This window comes from Belonocnema kinseyi, chromosome 6, assembly GCF_010883055.1.
Source record: "Belonocnema kinseyi isolate 2016_QV_RU_SX_M_011 chromosome 6, B_treatae_v1, whole genome shotgun sequence".
In the NCBI taxonomy this organism is placed as follows: domain Eukaryota; kingdom Metazoa; phylum Arthropoda; class Insecta; order Hymenoptera; family Cynipidae; genus Belonocnema; species Belonocnema kinseyi.
In genome coordinates, this window is record NC_046662.1 from 8661721 (window position 1) to 8685929 (window position 24209).

The 24209-nt window shown below is 27.9% G+C and overlaps 2 protein-coding genes across 2 annotated transcripts in view; one reads left to right on the forward strand and one right to left on the reverse strand.

Moving 5' to 3' along the window:
• LOC117174792 (alkaline ceramidase) overlaps positions 1-6818 on the reverse strand; it is a 13733-nt gene extending 6915 nt beyond the window's left edge. Inside the window, exons 1-3 of the mRNA XM_033364160.1 lie at positions 6616-6818; positions 3850-4006; positions 535-772 (exon numbers count right to left, since the gene is read on the reverse strand). Coding sequence (XP_033220051.1) covers positions 535-772; positions 3850-4006; positions 6616-6708 — 488 coding nt within the window. The 5' untranslated portion in view covers positions 6709-6818. The remainder of the gene's footprint in view (positions 1-534; positions 773-3849; positions 4007-6615) is intronic.
• A 3782-nt stretch (positions 6819-10600) lies between these two features.
• LOC117175056 (zinc finger MYM-type protein 5-like) lies at positions 10601-15510 on the forward strand. Its single transcript, XM_033364593.1, has 2 exons — positions 10601-10974; positions 13485-15510. Exons 1-2 carry the CDS (start codon positions 10779-10781, stop codon positions 14006-14008), a joined length of 720 nt encoding a protein of 239 aa, XP_033220484.1. The 5' UTR covers positions 10601-10778; the 3' UTR covers positions 14009-15510.
• Positions 15511-24209: the final 8699 nt, after the last annotated feature.

The following is a 24209-nucleotide window of genomic DNA, read 5'->3' on the forward strand; positions in this document are numbered from 1 at the left end:
CTTCTATGAATTTGAAAACGAAGGGGTGATTTTTCAACAAATAATATTTATTTTCTCTAGAAAAGACGAATTTTCACAAAAAATACATGAATTAAAAAAAAATTTCGGCTCAAAATTGAATAATTAAACTTATAGCTGAAAAAAATCGTCATCTAAAATTATCGAATATTTAATGTATTAGTGAAATTGTCAGCTAAAAAAATTAATTTTCAGCAAAAGAGATGAATTTTCAACTAAAATAATGAAATTTCTAACCGAATTAGATAATTTTTCAGTTAAAAAATTAATTTTCTACCTAGACAAGTTTTCGAAAAAATACATCAATTTTAAACTGAAAAAGATACTTTTCTATCAAAAATGGAATAGTTACATTTTTTAATTTAAAAACTAATTTAAAAAAAATAGTTAAATCCAGTTATAAAAAACTACTTTTACACAGCAGTCAATTTTCAATTAAAATTAAGTAAATAATTAAATTTAAAATTAAGTAAATAATTAAAATTAAAATTAAGTAAATAATTAAAATTAAATTACCTTTTCAATTCGACGATCATGAAACCAAAAGCAGGAATTCCCAAACACATTAATGCAAATGCATTAAGGGCAGGATGAATTAAAGCTAATCCAGTGGCGATCACTGTCGGCAATATAGCACACAGTGAAAAGTGTTTTCTGTTGTTTTTTAAGATAGTTGGAAAATATCTTCTCGGGAAAAACATACAAAGACCAGCCATGTACACCCATAATATTGATAATTCATCTAAAAGTTGACCTAAAATAAAAAAAATGGGTTCATTATTTTATAACAATAGAAATAATACTGTTTTTGATTATTTTTTGCATAAACTTTTTTTACACATGAGGGTGTTTTTATACAATTTTCAGTCAAATGAGACATCAGTATCAACACGCATCAATTTCAATTTTCACTACAAATTACTGGAGATAAAATAACAGTCATTCCTATTGGAAAATTACTGAAATAAATTTTTTCGCAATAAATTAAATAAATTATTTTAGGTGGCAATCACGCTATTGGAACCTTCTATTTACCCAGGCACTCAATTGTTCTAATTTTTTATTCTAATTTTCCTTTCAAAACTCGGTTTTTGGATTTTATATCGCAGATTAATTGTATTTGTTGTCGGAAAAAAATCTATTAAATGTAAAAATTCTATTTATTTATTTATCTATTCTATTTCATTGTAAAAAAAATTCCCTGCCAACTCCAGATTTTTTCATTTGTAAATAGAACTATGAATTTTTAAATAAACAGTTGAATTTTCAACAAATTAGACGAATTTTCATCCAAATAGTTGAATTTTTAATCACAATAAAATTTTAGCTTATAAGGATACATTTTTTACAAAAAATGAAATACTCACATTTTTAATTTAAAAAATAATAATTTTCAAACTATAGGAAAGAATATTCAACAAAATAGTTCAATTTTCCAAAAAAGAAATAAATTTTCGATAAAAAGACAAATTGTGACAAAAATGCATGAATTTTCAATTGAAAAAAAATTCTACGAAAAAATTTAACAATTATAAGAAATTCAATCAAAAAGGCGAATTTTCAACTAAAAATATCGAATATTTAAGTGGATTAGTGAAATTGTAAGGTAAAAGAATTAATTTTCAGCGAAAGAGACGAATTTTTAACTGGATTAAGTACATTTTTAGTCAAAAAATTTATTTTCAAACAAGAAGATTAATGTTCTACTAAGACGAATTTTTAAGAAAATACATACATTTTTAACTAAAAAAGATAAATTTTTAACCAAGAATGGAATAATCAAATTTTCATTAAAAATTTTTTTCTACTATTAGAAAAGAATATTCAACAAAATAGTTAAATTTTCCAAAAAAGTGAAAAATAACAAAAACAAATTGTGACAAAAATACATGAATTTTCAATGAAAAAAAAATCGACTAAAAATTGAGTAATTTAAAAAAGAATTGTCTACCAAAAAGAACTAAAAATAAATAATAACTAGAAATATCGAATTTTCAACTGGATTAAGTAAATTTTAATTTGAAAAATTGATTTTCAAACAAGAAGATTAATGTTCTACCAAGACGAACTTTCGAAAAAATACAGACATTTGTAACTAAAAAATATAAATTTTTAACCAAAAATGGAATACTCAACTTTTTAATTAAAAAAAAATTTCAACCACAAAAAAAAAGAATATTCAACACAATATTTAAATTTTCGATAAAAAAGACAAATTGTGAAAAAAACACATGAATTTTCAATTGAACTAAAATTCTACTAAAAAATGAATTAAAAAAAATGCAATCAAAGACGAATTTTTAACTGGATTAAGTAAATTTTTAGTTAAAAAATTGATTTTCAAACAAGAAGATTAATGTTCTGCCAAGACAAATAATACATAAATTTTTAACTCAAAAAGATAAAATTTTAACGAAAAATGGAATACTTAACTTTTTAATTAAAAATAATAATAATATTCAAACTGTTAAAAAAGAATATTTAACAAAATAGTTATATTTTCAAAAAAAAATGATAAATTATCGATAAAAAAAGATAAATTGTGACAAAAATAAATAAATTTTCAATTTAAAAAAGTATGGTAAACAATGAATAATTAAAAAAAAATTCAACCCAAAAGTACTAAAAATATCGAATATTTAACTGGATTAGTGAAATTGCCAGTTAAAAAAAATTAATCTTCAGTAAAAGAGACGAATTTTCAACTGGATTAAGTAAATTTTTAGATAAAAAATTGATTTTCAAAGATGAAGATTAATGTTCTACCAAGATAAATTTTCAAGAAAATACATACATTTTTAACTAAAAACGATAAATTTTTAACCAAAAATGGAATACTCAAATTCACAAAAAAAAAACGAATATCAACACAATATTTAAATTTTCCAAAAAAGTGATAAATATTCATCTAAAATGATGAATCTTCTTCTGGAATAGATGAATTTTAAACCGAAGAGGTGATTTTTCAACAAAGAAGATTATATTTTGATAAAAAGACGAATTTTCACCAAAACACATGAAATTTCAAGAAAAACAGATACATTTTCAATTAAGAATTGAATTGTTAAATTTATAGTTAAATAAGTATGATTTTCAGCCAAAAAGAGAAATTTTCAACTCAAATGGCGGAATATTTAAAAAAGTTGAATTATCAGTAAAAAAATTCATTTTCAGCGAAACAGATAAATTTTCAACTAGAATGATGGAATTTTGAGCTGGATTAGGTAAATTTTCAGTTCAAAAATTAATTTTCAACCAAGAAGATTAATTTTCTACCCAGATGAATCTTCAACAAAATACATAAATTTTCAACTAAAACAGATAAATTTTTACCAAAAAATGGAAGAATAAAATTTTTAGTTAAAAAAAATTAATGTTTAACTTACAGAAAAAGAATATTCAACAAAATAGTTCAATTTTCCAAAAAAGTGATAAATTTTCATATAAAATTATGAATCTTCTGAAACCTTAGCATATTTTAATTTTACTTAATTTTTTTTAATTTAATAAATTTCGGGAAATAGCAGTGTTCCTATAACGATAATAGGATAAACTTTTGTTGGTGTTTCCCTAAATGGAATACCCGTAATTTGTTAAATAAAATATAATAATCAAGTATTTAGAAGTAATTTATTTATTTTTTTAAATTTTACCAAATTTTTTAATTTAATTATCTGTAAAATTAAAAAGTACATATATTTTCGTTTGTAAAAATGATCAAATGTGAGATTTCACTGATTTATAAACGTAAAAAATGTTAACGCGGGAATATAATTTTTATCAACTTTTTTTACAAAGTATAATTTTTTCTATACATAAAATATATATTACCTATCAGAGATAAAGTTGCATGAAAATAAGCACTGCTGACGCCAACCACCATTAATAAAAACCATATGACATGAATGCCTGGATTAACAAATCTGCCATAATCTTTAAATAGATGCATAAGTAAAGGCGGGAGTAGTAAAAAGAGTAGATTACTAAGCTGAAAAGAAATAATAATACAACAATTAAATATCTTTTAGCTCTCTAATTACAATTTTACTAAAAAATATTTTTAGTGCGGCGTTATAAAAAACAACCTTAAGAATGACAAACAAGAAAATAAATTGATGTAATCTGATTTAAGAAAAAAGAAAAATTAAAGAAATTCTATAAACAATTTATATACGAAATTACTCTGGATTATATTAAATTATAGCGGATTAGTCCGCCTAAACTATAGACTCATAAGAATTTTCAACCAAAACTGAGTACTTATTAACAAATTTGTTCGATTTTCAAAAAAAAAAAAGTAAGAATTTTAAACTAAACAGATGAATTTTCAACCAAAAATTAAGAATTTTCATGAAAATACATTATTTTTTAATGAAGTTATTAAATTTCCAAATAAGAATAATATATTTTCAACCAAATAGTGGAACTTTCAAGTACAAAAGATCAATTTTCTACCAAGAATTAAATAGTTAAATTTTCAATTAAAAAAAGAACCAGTTTTAAACAAAATAGTTCAATTTTCCACCAAAGAGATGAATTTTCAACTAAAATGATTAATCTTTAATTAAAATAGTTAAATTAGAGTTGAAAAATAAAATTTTAATAAAAAAAACTATTTTTCAATAAAACATTTAAATTTTCAACAGAAGAGATAAATTTCAAACTAATATTATGAATCTAAAATAAAAAATGTGGTTTTACCCAAATTTGAATTTAATACAACCAAAAATAAAACTTTAAGAAAAATTGGTTAATTTTTAACAAAGTTGATTAAGTTTTAACCAAATAGTTGAACATTCATCAAAAAATGACTTTTCACAAAATTGTTTAATTTTTAATAAGCAAAGAAATTTATTTTAGACCAAACTGTTGCATTTACAACCGGATGGTCAAATTTCTGAACAAAAAAGAATTAACTTCAACTACAAATAGTTGCATTTTTCAACCTATAAAGATTAATTTTCAACAACAAATTAATTATCAACCAAATTGTTGCATTTACAACCAAAAAGTCGAATTTTTAAACAAAAAAGAAAAAACTTCAACTAAAGATAGTAAAATTTTCAATCAAAAAGTTGAACTTTTAATTTTTTTAAACTTCTAATTAAGAATTTGCCAGAAAAAATACTTGATGAACAGTATTTAAAAAAGCCTTAAAAGTTAAACAAAAGTAAACGTCCAACTTCAACATTATAAACTATTTTTAATTTTAAAATAATTGCAAATTAATCGATTTATAATTAAACTCTATTAATCAATTTGAAATATCATGCTAAAATATTGTTAAATTCTAAAAAATTACTTTTTTAACCCTTGCCAAGTGAAATTTTTTTTATTGAAAATAACCTTTTTCAATATTTTGCCATATTATACTGTTTATTGAAAATGAGAAATTGTAAATAACATATGCAAAACTAAACAATTTGAAACATAATTGTTTTAAAAAGAACTTTGAATCAAGAAAAATAGATTAATTTTCACAAAAAAAAGTGGAATTTGAAAACAAATAGTTGAATTTTCTAGCAAGCTGTTGAATTTTTAACTACAAAATATGCATTTTTAACCAAAAAGATCAGTTTTCAATTTTCCACCAGGTAGTTGAATTTTCAACAAAAAAAGTTCATTTTCATACAAATATTTGAGCGTACTACAACAAAGAAAAGAATTTCTTTAAAAATTTTTAAATTTTTAAAAAATGTAACTAAAATTACCAGTTTTCAACCAGTTGAATTAACTACCAAAAAGACTATTTTTTAACCAAAAAGATTAATCTTCATCCAAAAATGTGAGATTTTTAACAAAATACATGAATTTTCAATCGAATTTAAATTTAAAAAAAAATTTTTTGAACTAAATAGTTGAATTTTCGACTGAAAAAAAAAACATTTTTCAACTGAAAATGGAATAGTTAAATTTTTAATTAAAAATGTTAATTTCTAACCCCGAGAAAAAGAAATTTTCAACAAAATAAATTAATATCGAATCTAATTGTTTAATTCTCAACTAAAACTTCTCCAACTAAATTTGGACTTCGAACCTCGGTTTTAACATTGCAATTTTAATTATTCTATGACAAAAAATTAATTTATATCTAAATGTCTCGAACTTTGACGTAAAAAGAACAATTGATGAATTATTAATTTAAAACAACTTTAAAAAAATTTTAAGTTCTAAAATGATAGCGTGGATTTATATTTTTTACCATAATCCTTTGAATTTTTCAATTTAAAGAAAATTAAAAAAAAAGGGTTCAAATTAACAGCATTTAATTTAAAATTATTTTTATACATATATAAATTTCCTACTATATTTTCATGATTTTGTAAAAAAAAAATGCGCTGATTCTAAATTTATGTCCATTTTGTTTTTCCTGTGAAATTTATATTTTGGTCCATATCAAGTTATCATTTTCACGTCATCCTATCATCAATAATGTAACTAATATAATTTTTTTTCAATATATAAATTGCTATAATGCTTATTAAAACAATGAATTAAAATTCTTTAGACACTGAAATGCCATTAAAATGTATAAATAAAAATCTACTTCATTGTACCTACTGATTTGAAACAATGGAAAATTGTCTTTTTACGAACCGTGTTAGTAAATTCTGCGATGCTCGGAGATATGCTGTAATTCCCTTCACACCAGTCGACAGGTGAACTTCCAGGTTCAAAAGACCTCCACATTTTTAAATTTTTTATTATTTAGTATTTTTTTTATGCAAAATAATTTTTCAACCCGAAGCCTTTGTTTCGTTCTCTTCGAACAGACAGAGCACTGCGGCGCACATAACAAAAACAAACTGACGAACACTGTCGAATGACAGATCACACGTTCACAATCATATGGATTATATATAGGACGTATTCACATAAAGAGAGGGTGGGGTCAATAGGGTTGTAAGGTTTCATGCAACTTTCATCAAATGAAAAGTTTCATGAAAGTTTGGAAACGTTTCAAATTTTCGAACAACATAAAAACATGTAATTTTTAAAATATTTTATTTAAAAATTTGTTTTCAAACATGAAAATAATTTTTAAAACGGGTTTATTAAATATGTAGAAACTTGGAATGGAAATGAATAAAATAACATCCTGCTATTTCATTAAACCAAATTAAACTATCAAGTTTATTTTTATAAATTCTTTTATTTCAAAAATGTGTTTTAATTTTTAACAGTGCTATATCTCTCAATATTTTAAATAAATATTTGATATAGAAATACATGTTTGCATAAGATCATGAATAATCATTCTCGTACAGTGGTGTCAGAACTCGGATATCTCTGGCAAGCGCAGTAGTGATCCTGTGTATTTTTAAATTGACACATGGCGTTACATAACCTAAAAATACACAGGGTAACTACTGCGCATGCCAGAGATATCCGGTTCTTAGACAACCTCGATCCTCGGTAGAGTTCTGCATAAAACTTCCCACTGTTTTGATTGGCTACAATTAAACCGGAACCAGAAGTGATGAAAAACGCGCGATTTTTAAACCAAATATTTCAATAAATTTTCAATTTTGAAGAATAAAATGAGGAAGAAGATAACATAATATATAAACATGTCAAAACTTTTTGAAATATATCAAAATAGAAATATTGAGAAAAAAATTCCATTTGGTGCTTAAAAGCTAGTTTTGTTAGTTGAAAATTCAGGTATTTTGAATTAAAAATCGACTTTTTAAGAAGAAAATTAGTGTTGTTAGGAAAATTTAATTATTTTGTAAAAATTTTGTTTTTTGTGTTAAAAAATAAGTTTTGCAATTGAAAATCTTCAATAAAGATTTTGTAAAGAGAATTGTACACGATTGGAACCCGAAATCTATCTTTTTTATCATTCTTGTATTTTGTTAAATTTAGTGGTTTTGGTAGAAAATTAATCATCTTGGTTACAATATTTTGTTGAAAACTCGTTCTTTGTTTGATGAAAAGTAATTTCTTAAAATGTAAATTTATTATTCGATATTTGGTTGAAAAGTGATCTTTTTATAGTAGAAAATTCAATTATTTGGTTAAAAATTAATGTACTTTGTCCAAGATTAAGGTTCGTAGTTTATTATGTCTTTTTGGAGAAACATTAATATTTTTGATTAAGAATTGATTTCTTTAGTTGAAAATTCAACTATTTTCTGAAAAATTCATTTTTTGTTTGTTTGTTAAAAACTGAACTATTTTGTTGGAAATTCTTTGTTTGATGTTTAAAAATAATTTCCTTCACTAAAAATGAACATGTTCCATTTTTGGTTGAAAATTAATCTTTTTTTAGTTGAAAATTCAACTATTTAGTTAAAAGTTCGTATTTTGTAGAAAATTAATGTTTATGGTTGAAACTTAATCTTTTTGCTTGAAAATTCATTTCTTTTTTTGTAGAAAATTATTCTTTTTAGTCTATTCGGTTCTTGGTTCAAAGTTATCTTCTTTGGATACAAAGTTAACCATTTGATTGAAAATGAATATATTTGGTTAAAAGTGAATTTTGTTGTAGAAAATGATAGTTCGTTTTTGAAAATTCATTTTGTTCGGTGAAAGATTAATCCTTTTTGTTAAAAATTTCTTTCTGTGACTGAAAATTAATTTTTTTTGTTGAAAATTTGTCTTTTAGGTAGAAAAAAAATCTTCGTTGGAAATTCATCTTTATGGTTATAAATTCAACTATTTGGTTGCAAATTCGGTTTTTGGGGTAAATATTGATCATTTTCATTCAAAATATTTTTTTTTGTACAAAATGTATCCTTCTGGTAACAAATTCATAAATTTTGTTAGAGATTTGTCTTTCTTGGTAAAAAGTTGATCATTTTTGGGTAGAATTTCAACCAGTTTGTTACAAATTCATTTTTTTGTAGACAAAATTAAAAATTTTAGTTCAAATTCATCTTTTTTCTTGAAGATTTAGTAGAAATTTTTTTTTAATCTATATTTTTAACTTTGAAATTGAACTTTTTCGTTGAAAAATTGTCATTATCGGTTAAAAATTAATTTTTTTACTAAGGAAATGTACTATTTCACCTTCTGTTTAAAATGATAAAATTCACCTTATTTTTAGTTGAAAATTCGACTTTCTTGAGAGAAACTTCATCTTTTTGGTTGAAGATTCATTATTTTAGTAGAAAATTAATTTTGTTATTGAAAATTAATGTTCTTGAATGAAAATATAAATATTCCATTTTTGGTTAAAAATTTAATTTTTTTTAGTTAAGAATTCATGTATTTTCTTGAAAAATCGTCTTTTTTGGTATAAAATATTGCTCTTGGTTGAAAACTCACGTATTTGGTTAAAAGTAATTTTTAATTGAAGATTAAGGATTTTAATTTTAAGATTTTTTTTTGCTTGAAAACTTATCTGAATCTAATGTGTTTACAACTCTACCTAGAGGATCTCTACGTGTTTTAACACCACTGTTCTCGTCACATTTCTTCGATTCGTCCGCGTGCAAAAATTGCATATAAATTTTGCCAAAGATGCCAAAGATATTAGGCACAAATAAGAAAAAAGGCAACCAATCAAGAAAACGTTCAACACAATCCATTTTTAAAAGACAGTACCTTTTCACTAAGGACGAATTTGAATAAACTGATGAATTAATTTGAAATATCGAGTTCGTATCTAGGTTCTCAACAAATCAAATTTGTCATAAACCAACAAAGTAGCTAGAAACGAGTCCTGTGGAAAATATCAATTCCAAGATTAATTCAAAACATGGCTCCGTGAAAAGGTACCCTTAGTTTAAATTAGTTTAAAATAAATTCATCTCATTCTTTTTTTCACTTTTCTTTCACTTCCTACTCACTTCTTCTTCCTTGCTGTCACTTTACGTGCCACTCACCGCGGTACAATAAAGTGCTATTTTACTGTCACACCGCGGGCAGGTAAACAGTGCTTGTTCTGCCTATTTCAGATAATAGTAGATTATGTACCTAGGCAGTAAAGTTGTATTTTTTACGAGGATGTAGAATTTAACTTCCGAGCCGAAGGCGAGGACGATAAAACTGCATCCGAGTATAAAACAACTTTAATGCCGTTTTATATTTTTATACAAGCTTTAGTACGATTATATATTTTTTAAAGTACATTAGAAAAATTATATTTTAAGTTTTAAAATGTTCTTTCTCAGGTAATTTATAATAATTAAAAGAGTTAAAACATGACTTTAGCTGCCTTTTTTCAGATAGCGAAATTTATTTTATAATAGTTTAAATAATAAAAAGAGTAATATTAACCGATTACGAAACTTTACTTGTTCTTTCAAAACTCGGCAGTCTCAGTAGGATAGAAGATTATAATTTTTTAAATATTTTTAAAAAAGCACTTCAACATTTTTAATATGATGTATTTTCACAGTTTCGTACTCGCTATAAATATTCAAAACGTATTTCAGATTTTCGTTTCACCCTCAGACAATTATTTATGATACTCTTTTTGAGTTATTTTTGCAATTCGCTTATGCAGCGTTGAACTTGGTTCAAATTTACCGCTTGACATCATTTTTAAAATGGAAGTCGTCGTACGCATCTCTGCAGACAATTAAATTCGTTCACTCTTTTTCAGATGCGCGTGATGAGATGCGTGTTATAACGAGGCCACAGCTTGTTGGATATCGTTGGATCATGTGGACAGTGAAAATGGTTAAGACGCCCCTGAATGTTTACGTTCGGAGACCCTTTGATCACCTGCCAAGGGTATTGTAGGCCATGTCCCTATATCAAGGTCCTCAAATAAAAATAGTCATTTGGTAGAGCAACATAGTTCTACAATGCCTAGTTTTAGTCAAGATACAAGTGGGACACTCATACAAAAAAGTGCAAATGAAAAAACTCTGGAAAATGAAGAATGTTATAAAAAAGTATCAAAGCTTGAAACATTACTATCATTGCCTTCCAAATGTAAAACCAGTGCTCAGTGGAAAAGTGACGAGGATTCGCTTGAAATAGTTATATCAGATGACGAAGGTATGATTTTCTTAAAATTTACTAACATAACCCAGTTGGAAAAAGTAAACCTGTAATGAGGTTTTTGTACCAGCAGAAAACATTTTATCTTTAAAAAGTCACGAAATTGTAGCTAGGTCTCGCACATCCTCTCTGGACATGAGTCTGAATTTAAAAAGGTTTACGAAAAATGTACTAAGAAAAAGTTTCAACACTCTAACGCAGTTGAAACCCTCCCAAAATCAACCAGTGAAGCTTAAAAAATTCTCTAAACAGGCTATTATTTAAAAGGTCAAAAAATGTTTCGCTGATAATAGCAGCATTTCATGTCAAAAGTATAAAAAACACATTCTCATCTTTATACTTCCCCCACATTTGTGCACAGAACTTTTAAAATTAAAGGTCAAAACAAAAAACATTGACTGTAATTTGATGATTGTGAATTCTCTTTTGTTAAAACTCATTCGGCTTTAACGATCACGCTCTCATCACGTATCTCATTTTACACAATTGTACATTTTCGAATGAGAATATAGAAAATTGTTCTTTAGTATCGGAAAATAGTTTTAACCCTTTCGAGCACGTTAATTCGTTGATTCTCTTTTGTTAAAGCTCATTTGGCTTTAATGCTAAATATTTTAAATTTTAATATTGCTATTTTGTAGCATTATTCTAAGAGAATATTATTAGCGATAAAAATTGTTTAAAAAACTTATTTGAATATCTAATTAGCAGTATAAATTAGTATTTTATGTATTAGAAACAATTTTCATTGACAAAAAGAAAAGAAAAAAAAAGGTAAAATCCATTTTTTCACTTACGGGAATTTTTAGGACCCTATAAAACAGACTTATGGGGGTGATATTAAAATAGGAATATTTTATTCGTATTCTATGGCTAATTGTGGGGAGAATTCACGAGTTTCAAATTCGTTTCAACTAATATTGACGGTTATGAATGAAATTTACCAATTAAAAAAAAAAATTGCAAATGATTTATAAAAATCCAACAATATCCTATGATTTTTTCTAGTATCTATGACGCAGCTACTATTTCATGACTTTTTTAATCCGTTTTGAATTTTTCTGGGAAAATTTTTAATGGTTTAGGTTTGTTTAAAAACAATAATTTTAAGTTTTGAGGAATTTAAAATGTGTGGAAAAATAATATGAAAGAATTTGAGACCATTTTTAAAATTTTTTTATGATATAAAGCTTTTTTAGGTCAACTTAATTTTCCAGGGTGTCAAGAGAAAGAATAAAAACATCATGGGAAAGTTTTTAATGATTGTTTTGCAATTAATTCTAAAAGAAAATTGAAAAAAAAGATCACGAAATATTTTTATTTAATTCCTAACATTTTTAAAACGTATTTAAAAGATTTTGAACACAAATTTTGCAATTTTGTCATATTAGATAATTTTATAAAAATTGCGGAACATAATTTTTTTAAGCCTTTTGCAATTTTTTGGCACGATTAAAGTTTTTTTAAAGTTTATGCTGGTTAAAAAAAAATTACTTTCAAATTTGAGTAAGTTTAAGAGATATTCAGAAAATTTTAAAACGATTTAAAAATAATTAAAACTTGTAAAGATTTTTAGAGAATTGTGTAAGGTTTTCACGAAAATGAAACCATGTTTTTATGTTCCTAGTAATAATTTAAATAATTGTTTATTTCGAAAAATGTTTTTTAAGAGATTATTTTAAAATATTGCAAAACATTTCAAGAATTGTCAAAGAAGTATCTGAAAGCTTTTAAAGGGAGTTTTTTTTCAATTTTTCAGGAAAAATTCGAATAATTTTTAAAGATTAGAAGGTTTTAAAGGCCTGAAAAAGAAGAAAAAAAGAATTTTCTTAATATTTGTGTGAAATTTATAAATTATTTTGCAAAATTAATTTAAGAGAAAATTAAAAAAAGCTTTTAAACATCAAACGATTTCCTCAAATTTCCAAAAAGAAAGTAGAAGATTTTAAAGCAAAATGTTTCAATTCGGTAAGATTAAGACATTCTTCAAAACTAAAAGACATTTATAGAAAACATTTAAAGAAATAAAGATTCTTAAAGGTTTCGAAAATATACTTTAGAGGCTTTAAAATAATTTTAAAAGGTTTCAAGAGAATAGACAAATTTTCTTAACAAAATTTTACGTTAATATTTTCAGGAATTTTAGATGTTTTACATCCATACAAAATATTCAAAAACTTGGAAACGTTTTCGAAATTTTATCAAATATTTCTTGATTTCTTTGCAACTTCCACAAGTCCTAAACAATTTTTAGAAATACTCGAATTTTTCCTAATATTTTGTAAAAGCCTGAAAATAAAAAAATGTCTTTAAATTCTCGAGAAGCTCTTCTGAGACATCTGATATATTCAAAAATCTTTTTTTTCAATTTTCTTAAAAATCTTATAATAATTATATTTATATAAATTTATAATGCAAACTGATAATGTAAAACTGAGAAATTTTAAAAACGTCTTAATCATGAACCATTAATCAAAGAGTCCATCTAAATCAAAATTTTTTATCAGGTGAAACTACTGTGGGCTCAAAATCTCAAACTAACGAGCTTTGTAAATTCGATTGTCGGGATTTCGCAAATTGGCCACGCCTGCTGACGCCACAAGTGATAGACTTCATTTTAAATAATTTACCCGAGGTGGAAGTGGACAAGATAGATTTTTCCCTCTCGAAACGTAATTATGCTATTCGCTCGCGTTATTGTTCAAAATCACTTTTTTTTACAAAACTTTCGAATGGGGTCGTAAGGCAGCGAGAATGGCTATTGTACTCTCAATCGCTGGGATTAGTTATATGTGTACCTTGTAAGTTATCCGGTAAAATTGAATCGTCAACTCTATCGTCAGGATTTAATGATTGGCAAAATGCGTCAAAAATGTTCTCTTCCCATGAAAACAGCCGTGTACATCGCGAAAATTCACAAAAATTTGTATTCAAAAATATTTCTTATCGTACGGCAGACAGCGATGAGATATCTCAGGCTATCCCATTTCATGCCGTTTATATCCCGGGCTCTCCCACAGATGAGTCGTAGGGATGTCCTTAGGGTATATCTAGCTGAAAAATCCTGTGAAGGAACCTCGGAGGATTCTGGATATGTTTCTGGACGCGATTCTGCACACGAACCTGCACATGTAATCTGGTCGGTGCCTGTGCAGGAATTTGGGGAAGGAACCTGTACATTATCCTGTACAGGTACCTTTGCAAAGTAAATTGAGACGCGGTTACCTGTACAAAAACACACACTTATTCCATTTATTCCTTTGAAGATCAAACTTAGTAGCGAGAGAGACAAGCCACTAGCGAATTTTCGCGGATTAGTTCATGTGCAGGATCACGCAATAGGATTCTGAGCAAGTGCCTGTACATGAACCCGCCTCTCCAATCACTTTGTAAAAAGACCTGTACATGATCATTCAAAGGTTATCTTGCATACAGGTTCCTTGACAGGATCATGTACAGTTTCCTTTGCCCAATTCCTGCACAGGAACCGTGAAGATTACCTGTTCAGGTTCGTGTGCAGAGTCCTATCCAGAAACATGTTCTGGATCCTCGGAGGAACCTATACAGGAATTTTTAGCTGGGCACTTACTGCAACAGAAAAAACTAGAGTTTCATTTCTGTAACACTTCATTTTTCGGTCCAGTTCACTTTCAATTGACTATAAGAATCTCAAAAAAAAAAAAAACATGTGATAATTTTGGAAAATGAAAAATATTAAATAGTTAAACTTTGATTTTTCTAAAATGGAACGGTGAATTAAGCGAGAGATTTTTCTACTGGTAAATTAAATTTTAGAGAATGTTCAATAAATCTAAATGACTTTGACTAAATATTGGCATACTTAGTGTAGACCAACCGCTGATTTTCAATGCCTGGCTTAAGTATAAATTTATAGAAAGTATGAATGGCTTACAATTCAGTTCCTTAAAAGTTATAAGGGGCTTTTTTCGAAGTGCTCATAAGAAATTAAATATTCTATGTTAAGTTTGAGTTTTCAGCGAGGAGGGCAAGTTTACAATTTAGTTCCTCTTCACATTCTAATAGGCCTTTTTTCTGAAATGCTTATAAGCATTTAAGTATTCTGTTTTGCATTATAATTCAAGAAAAGACAACCGTTAATGATAAAATCAAGAAGATTTTGGTTAAGACAAGATCGAACAAATCTGCTTTGCTTTTTCCAAATATTTGTTTACCTACTTTAGATTCATCGTTCCATTCTTAATGTATGTTTTAAGCATAAATTTATTGGAAGTATGAAATAATGTAAAGTTTTAGTGATTTTCGACAAAGCTAAGCTTACAATTCAGCTTTTTAAACATTCTAGAAAGCTTTTTTCAAAGTGTTTATAAGCAATTAAACATTCAGTTTTAAGCTTGAGTTTTTGAAAATGGAGTGTTTAGGTTTAAGCAGGATATATCTGAGATATTTCAGGTTCAGTGAACAAAAAATGTTGTAAACAGTATGTAACATATGTAATGTATGATTGTATTTATTGTCAATGAAATATATGTATATATTAGTAAACTAATTAAATTTGCCTATTATTTACTGGAAAATAATTTCATACCAGCAACTGCTCTTGAAAAATATATGGAAAAGGGCATACAGAGGTATGGCGTAGGAGCTCATTCTTATTAATCCGGCACTGAATACAACTTTTCAGTTCCAGCGACCAGAAAATCGATCGAACGCGGCGGGAAAATTTAAACAAGTCAATGTCTGTTAATCAAACAGTAATGGAGATATCTTTTTTTAACCAATGGTATTTTTAAGGTCTTGGATTCATTATAGGTTCGCTAATAAGGTGCCCAATCTAGTTTTATAATATCTATCCGATACCATGTCTAAAATTGAACGGACCTCTTTTTCTATCGTGTGGAGATAGAAAAAGAGGTGTATTCGAATTTCGACTTCAAAACAGCGTCGAAGTCCCACTGATGGCCTCCCATTAAGTGGAACAGGGGTTACGAACGCGTCGAATATTTGTCACACGCATAGTGTTGGTAAAAGTAATTTGAGATTTCATAAACACACTACCTACCTCTTCCATGGCGAATAATTTTTTATTCCACACAAATTTCAGAAAATCCTGTCTGATTATTAATTATTTCATTGTTCAAACGACCTGTCAAAACAAAACAATGGAGGCGGCCATATTTTTTAAGTGCGGTTGGTACGCCATACTCGGAAAGTTTTGAACTATACGTAAGTGTGATTTTACAGAGGTGTGTGTGTGCGTACTTCTGGCACAGAGGAGTGACCGTTTTTGGTGAAGTCCATGCATTCCAGATTGGTTGTGACGTATGCGTTATGCACAGCGCATGGCGCAAAAGGTTCTAGACCAATCACAGGCCTCCATTTCAATCGCTGTGCTTCTCACGCAGTATGGCGTCGAAAAGTTCGGAACGTTGAACTTTCATGCAGTCTGCAGCCGTCTTGTGTAATCTACAGCTGAAGTTTCTAGCGCTTCACGTCTTTTGATTTGAAAGTGTCGCACGTCGCATTGTTTGTTTTGGAAGTGTTTTCTATTTTTGAAAGTGAAAGTTAAGAAATATAAGAGAAAAAGTGGCGTACCGGACTCCCTGAAAATAATATTATTGAAGGTTATTTTAAAGTTTATAAATATTATCCTTTTAACATATATGCATGTAAATACTGCAAGAAGTACCGCATAGTATTAATAAAATTTAAAAAGCCTTAAAAAACATTACATTCATTATAATTTTCTTTTCTGTTTCAATGTTTCGTAGCTTCCTCTTTGTAGAACAAAATTTCTTTTTACACAATTGCCAATCTGATCAAAAAACCTATACGAAGATTTTTCTCTTTGCTCCGAATGTATTTACACAACTAAAAAGTATGGTCCAAAGTTCATGTAATTTTCATACAAAACAATGATTTACTTTTATCATAAACGAAATACATAAAAATTTTAACTGTCTAAACATCATTCACATTTACATAAATATAATTTCCATGTATTTCTTTTATGATAAAAGTAAATAATTGTTTTTTATGAAGAATACATGAAAAGTTGTTTCACAATTTTCGTTATGTAAAAATAGTTGGTGCAAATACAAAAATCTCCGTTTAGGTTTAGGCTTCTTGAGAGAGAAAAAGTTTGGAGGCTTAAAATTGAATGATTCTTGTACAATTAAGCCGTGCATAGGAAGTAGCTATACAGATCCATGTGCGTTGAACCGTGTTCTCTTGTGCTAGTTCTTAAATTCCCGAGAATTTATCATTTTTAACAACATTTGTATTATTCAGGTTATATCGGCGGTTGAAAATAAATTATTTTCTAGCTCAGACATATTCAACAATTACAGTGTTTCTTATACAAAATAAAAAATTTCAAATGTATCAATTTATTAAAAAAAAAATTTTACTTTAAAAGATAACTCTTTGGAAAATACTCGAATTTTCAACAAAATAATTGCATTTTTAACATAATAGTTGAATATTCCACCTAAAAAGACAAATTGCCAACGAAAAAGTGTCATAGTTCATATTTTAATCAAAGAAGAATATAATTTATACAGCAAAAGAAAAGAATAGGGTTGTTTCGCGATTTTAGATAAAAAGTTTTTTCAATTAATAAGTTTAATCGGAACCGAAGCTGCGTTATCATTTATTTTTCTGTTGAGTCGTTCAACAGAAAAAAAATATTAAAAATTGAAGGTGGTATAACACTTATTCAAATTTGTGTCACGTGACTCAGAGATTCTCATAATTATCTATCATGTGACGATGTGGCTTTGATGAAAACCACGAAAACTAACGACTCTGCTAACGAAACTCATGATAAAGAGGTCAGGCCACGGCCTGCTGCCAATTCTGACTATTTTGATTTGAAAGCTTTATTTGTTAAGGTTTATGTAAACAAAAAAAGTTATATACATACCATAAATATATTAATTTTCGGTAGATTTGCGCTATTGGCTTTTACGAAACCCTCCTTTGACATTTTTGTAAACAATATTTTGCGACATCTATTTTCGATGTACACATAACCAACACAAAATATCGGCACAGAAAAAGATATTTGAGAATCATTGACACATGAGCTGTGATTGGTGGAAAACCCGACCCCTTTGACGTCAAAGGGGCCCTCCAATCGAAATCGTGATAGAAAATTCATATTTCAACATTAAATTAAAATCAGTAAAAATGATTTTATCGGCGTTTTAAAATTAGAATTTTATATATTATAAGATGCATTTTTTGGAAAAATGCTATGTTACTTTAGAAACAACACTATTTTAAAACCAAAAAGACAAATTTCTAACAAAGATTTTTTACTCAAAAAATAAATGAAAGTTCATCTAAATTATCGAACCTTCAAATCAGAAGACAAATTTTCTTTACAAAAATGTAATTTTCAAATTAAAAATATGATTGTTCAACAAAAAATTAATTTTCTATTAAACTGATGGATTTCTACGCAAAAAAAAGCAAAATTTTAAACTAAAAAATTATTTTCTACAACAACAATAAACGCGAATTTTTAACTAAAAACCATCGATCTTGAAAAAATGGAAAAGTTAGATTTTCTGTTAGAAAATGAATTCTGCACCAAAAAAAGTCGTATTTTCTACTAAACATTTAAATTTTCAAATAGACATAAGCCTTCAATTAAAAAAATTCACAACGTAGTTTAACTTTGACCCAAGTAGTTGAATTTTCAATTAAAAAAGATAATTTTACAACAAGATAATTAAACTTTTAACCAACGAGATAACTTTTCAACTTAAAATATAAATCTTTAACAAACAAGTGATTTAACAAAGCGATTCAATCAAATGTTTTAAACAAATTAGTTGAATTTTCAAGCAAGAAGGACAATTCTTTAACCAAAGAGTCGCATTTTCATACAAAAAATAAAATTTCTTCTATAACAAAAAATGAAGTTTGAATCAAAGAGATACATTTAAAACAAAAAAAGTTGAATTTTATTTTGAAAAAGATTTTAGTCGAGTGTTAGCGTTCAAACTATGAACTTTTTTACAAGAAATAATACCCTACCAGAAAAATGGAATTTTTAATCCAAAAAGACGAATTTTTTATCGAAAAGGATAACTTTTTAACAAAATTGTTTAATTCTATAGCAAATAGTTGCTATTGAGTTTTCAACCAAAAAAGATGCCAGTTAACTCAGTACCATCAAAAATTGAATTTTTGTAACAAAAAAATAAGTTTCCAAAAAAAAAAAATGAATTTTCCATCCAAAAAGACGAATTTTTTCAACCAAAAAGGATGAAATTTTAACAATATGATGAAATTCTCCACTAAATAGTTGCATTTTTATCCAAAAAAGATAACTTTTGTACTAATACAGATGAATTTGTGATAAAAAAAATTTATAACTGAAACTTTCATCCAGAAAATATTTCAGTTCATTTTTCAACACCAAAATATAAATTTTAAACAAAAAGTAAATTTTCTACTAAATAGTTAAGTTTTCAAGAAAATAGTATAATACCTTAGTTTCTAACCAAACAGTTGCATTTTTATCAAAAAAAGATTTAACTTCTACTGAAGCAGGTAAACTTTAAAATAAAAAGGACAAACTTTCAAAAAAAAAGAGTTGAATTTTCAACCGAAAAGTTAACGAAAAAATGATCAGAACTCTACCGCTTCCTACGAAACGCTATGCAAAATCCATAGAGAATAGACATAAGGACACCTTTTCACGGAGGTCGAATTTTAATAAACTGATGAATTAATTTGACATATCGAGTTCGTGTCTTGGTTCTCAGTCAATCAAATTTGCCAAAAAACAACCAAGTAGCTAGAAATGAATCCTATGAAAAATATTAATTCAACGATTAATTCAAAACAGGGATCCGTGAAAAGGTACCCTAAGGAGCCCAAAGTCCTGTACTCCTGTACATTGACATCGCCTAAAACGAGCATTTTTCTGCCGGATGTATACACGTATTCAAACGCTAGATCTTCTCAAGCGCGGCGTTAATATGGTACGGCTATAGATGGCCACCGGCATGGTTCGTGTAAATATAACCTCACGTCTCAAAGAAAAATACAAAATTCCTAAATCGCCGAAAAAATTTGTTGAGCCATGAGCCTTGTAAAGAAAAAAGATGTTTCGCGAGGAATCAAATTATTTCAATCTTTTATATAAATAATAATTTATGTGAATCAAATATTACAAATGAAAATAATTAAGCCATTTTATCCCCGTGCCACACTAGCGCCATACACAGGTTGGGAGTATTGTAGATGTTCATACGACAAAAATTTGTTCATTTTACTAGACATTATAAACCTAGATGCAGTACCTTACTAGCGAACCTATAATAAGTTCCAAGAACTAAAAACATGCTATTGGTTAAAAAGAGACAGAAATATCTTATTCTCTTTTTAACTATTGACATTTTTTTAGTTCTTAGAACTCATTACAGGTTCGCTAGTGAGGTGCTGCATCTATGTTTTTCAAAGCTTAAGGGCATGTGACACAGCTAAATACCTATATTATCGACCACAGTTTTTCAGTTCACTGAATGTGTTTTTGAACCTAAGAACTTTTTTTGTGAATAAAATATCGAGCTGAAACTTTGGGAAATGTATTAGAGTACAATAAAGTACGTTTAGGTACTGCATTTTGGTAGGAACTTCATTGAAAATTATTTCATTTTTTTCTGAACCTCAACATTTTTTGAACGTTCGAACTTTTTTTATAAATAAAATATCGGTCTCAAACTTTGAAAAATGCAAGAGCCGAAAGAAAACTGCGTTAAAGTACAAAGCTTAATAATAAAAGATGTACAAAAATATATTTCAACAATCAATTCCAGCCGCATCAGCCGGTAACGTTGTACACGAAAATACGAAACCTGGCGGCCACTAGACGAGGCTCTAGAGGGTTCGTATTTTCGTGTACAACGTTACCGACTGATGCCGTTGGAATTGATCGTTGAAATATGTTTTTTTACATCTTTTATTATGTACTTAAACGTAGTTTTCTTTCGGCTTTTGCATTTCTCAAAGTTTGAGACCGATATTTCATGTATAAAAAAAGTTTGAACGTTCAAAAAATGTTGAGGTTCAGAAAAAAGATGAAATAATTTTCAGTGAAGTTCCTTCCGAAATCCAGTACCTAAACGTACTTTATTGTACTCTAATACATTTCCCGAATTTTCAGCTCGATATTTTATTTACAAAAAAAGTTCTTAGGTTTAAAAAAACATTCAGTAAACTGAAAAACTGTGGTGGCTAATATAGGTATTTAGCTGTATCACATGCCCTTAAGTTAGGAATTTTTATTTCATCGTCAGCTAACTTCGGTTTTTGAATGCTGAGGGGAAAACACTGGATCAAATGCAGCTGAAACTTTGGGAAATGTATTAGAGTACAATAAAGTACGTTTAGGTACTGCATTTTGGTAGGAATTTCATTGAAAATTATTTCATCTTTTTTCTGAACCTCAACATTTTTTGAACGTTCGAACTTTTTTTATAAATAAAATATCGGTCTCAAACTTTGAAAAATGCAAGAGCCGAAAGAAAACTGCGTTAAAGTACAAAGCTTAATAATAAAAGATGTACAAAAATATATTTCAACAATCAATTCCAGCCGCATCAGCCGGTAACGTTGTACACGAAAATACGAAACCTGGCGGCCACTAGACGAGGCTCTAGAGGGTTCGTATTTTCGTGTACAACGTTACCGGCTGATGCCGTTGGAACTGATTGTTGAAATATGTTTTTTTACATCTTTTATTATGTACTTAAACGTAGTTTTCTTTCGGCTTTTGCATTTCTCAAAGTTTGAGACCGATATTTCATGTATGAAAAAAGTTTGAACGTTCAAAAAATGTTGAGGTTCAGAAAAAAGATTAAATAATTTTCAGTGAAGTTCCTTCCGAAATCCAGTACCTAAACGTACTTTATTGTACTCTAATACATTTCCCAAATTTTCAGCTCGATATTTTATTTACAAAAAAAAGTTCTTAGGTTCAAAAAAACATTCAGTGAACTGAAAAACTGTGGTGGCTAAAATAGGTATTTAGCTGTGTCACATGCCCTTAAGTTAGGAATTTTTATTTCATCGTCAGCTAACTTCGGTTTTTGAATGCTGAGGGGAAAACACTGGATCAAATGCATGGGACTTGATCACTTTTTGCCCTATTTTGGCTATACCTTCGTAAAAACTATTTTATCTGAAATAGGCGGAACAAGCGCACTTGATCTGCCCGCTGAGTAGCAGTAAAAAAGCGTTTTATTGTACTGCGACGAGCGGCACGTAAAATGACGGTATGGAGGAAAAAGTGAGTGAGAATTGAAAGGAAAGAGTAAGAAGAATTCATAAGTGAAGTTTAGACTTCGAACATCACCCCACGCAAAATGCGTATGCAGTACAATCAAGTGCCGTTTTCCAGAAAAAGAGCTTTTATGCTGCTTATTTAAGATAAAGTATCGTATGCACCACGGTAGTAAAGTTGTTTTATACTCGGATGTAGTTCAACTTTATTGCCTAGGTACATAACCTACTATTTTTTCTATATAAGTATATTAGGAAATTAGTTCTTATCTTTTATTTATTATTAAATGAAATCATAAAATGACAATAATTAATATTTCTCACGAAGATATAACCAGAATAAAATTTTGTCCATTGGTTTCCTCCTTATTTGTCAACGAAGTAAGTTAGGTGGTGGTTGAAGTGAAAATACGCTGAGATAATATGCTTAGGCTATCTTTTTCACGGAGACCTGTTTTGAATTAATCGTTGAATTAATTTGACACTTCGAGCTTGTATCTAGGTTATCAACCAATCAAATTTGTCATAGACCAACAAAGTACCTAGAAATGAATCCTATGAAAAATATTAATTTCTTGATTAATTCAAAGCAGGCCTTCGTGAAAAGGTAACCTTAGTGAAAATACCTAATTAGATATTTCAACTTTAACCACCACCAAACTTCACTTCATTAAGTGCCGAGGGGAAAGCAATGGACCAAATGCATGGAATAAAACTTTATTTATGTTATGTCTTCGTAATAAATAATAATTAGTGTTGTTATTTTATTATTTCATTCACGAAGGAATAGTACAGAGTTGTATGAAGCTATGTGTTTCTTAAGGAGAGATGGAACTATAAGCACGAAGGTCGGGATCTTTCCCGAAAACGGAGGCCGTTTTTTAATTAATCGTGGAATTAATATTTTTTATGAGATTCATTTCTAGCTACTCTGTTAGTTTATGGAAAATTTGATAGGTTTAGAACCTAGATAGGAACTCGATGTGATTAATTCAAAGCTTAGAGTGATCGAAAGAAAAATCCTTTTTCAGAAATATACGCTATCTCAAACCAGGTGTTAGGGCACCTTTTCACGGAGGCCTGTTTTTAATTGATCGAGAAATTAATATTTTTCGTGCGATACATTTCTAGCTGCTTTGTTGGTTTATGGAAAATTTGATTGGCTGAGAACATAGATACGAACTCGATAAGTCAAATTAATTCTACGATTAATTCAAAACAGGCCTCCGTAAAAAGGTACTCTTAGGGTACATTTTCACGAAGGCCTGTTTTGAATTAATTACGAAATGAATATTTTTCATAGGACTCATTTCTAGTTACTTTGTTTGTCTATGGCAAATTTGATTGGATGATAACCTAGATACGAATTCGAAGCAAAGATATTATTTGCTCGAAGTGCCAATTTAATTCAACGATTAACTCAAAACAGGTCTTCTTGAAAGGTACCCTTACATTAAGGATACGAGTAATTTAAAGGAAATCTGCATTATCAGCTGAAAATCAAAACTATCGATCAAGTTAACTCTTCAAATAACAGCAAATAATTAACGTCAAGTTTGAGAAGATGCAAAATATATATATATATTTTTTTTATTTTAAAATTATATTTTTCTAAAATAATGTATTCTGAAAATCGCTCCACGAGGAATCGAAACACAGAACTTCACTTCCTGGAATTCTGAAGGGAAAACAAAACTTTACTTCTGTAATATTTTCGAAATAAATAACAACCATTATTATCTTATCATTTCATTGTATAGTACATTAAAAATAACAACTTTTTTTCTTATACATTTCTATATAAAATTTTGTTTACGGCATTCGGTCCATTGGTTACCCTCAGCAATCAACGAAGTGAAGTTAGCTGGCGATTGAAGTGAAAATACCTAATTATATGTTCCCACCTCTGGTATTTATTGACAAACCTTGCCATCCCCCCCTCCTAAAACGTG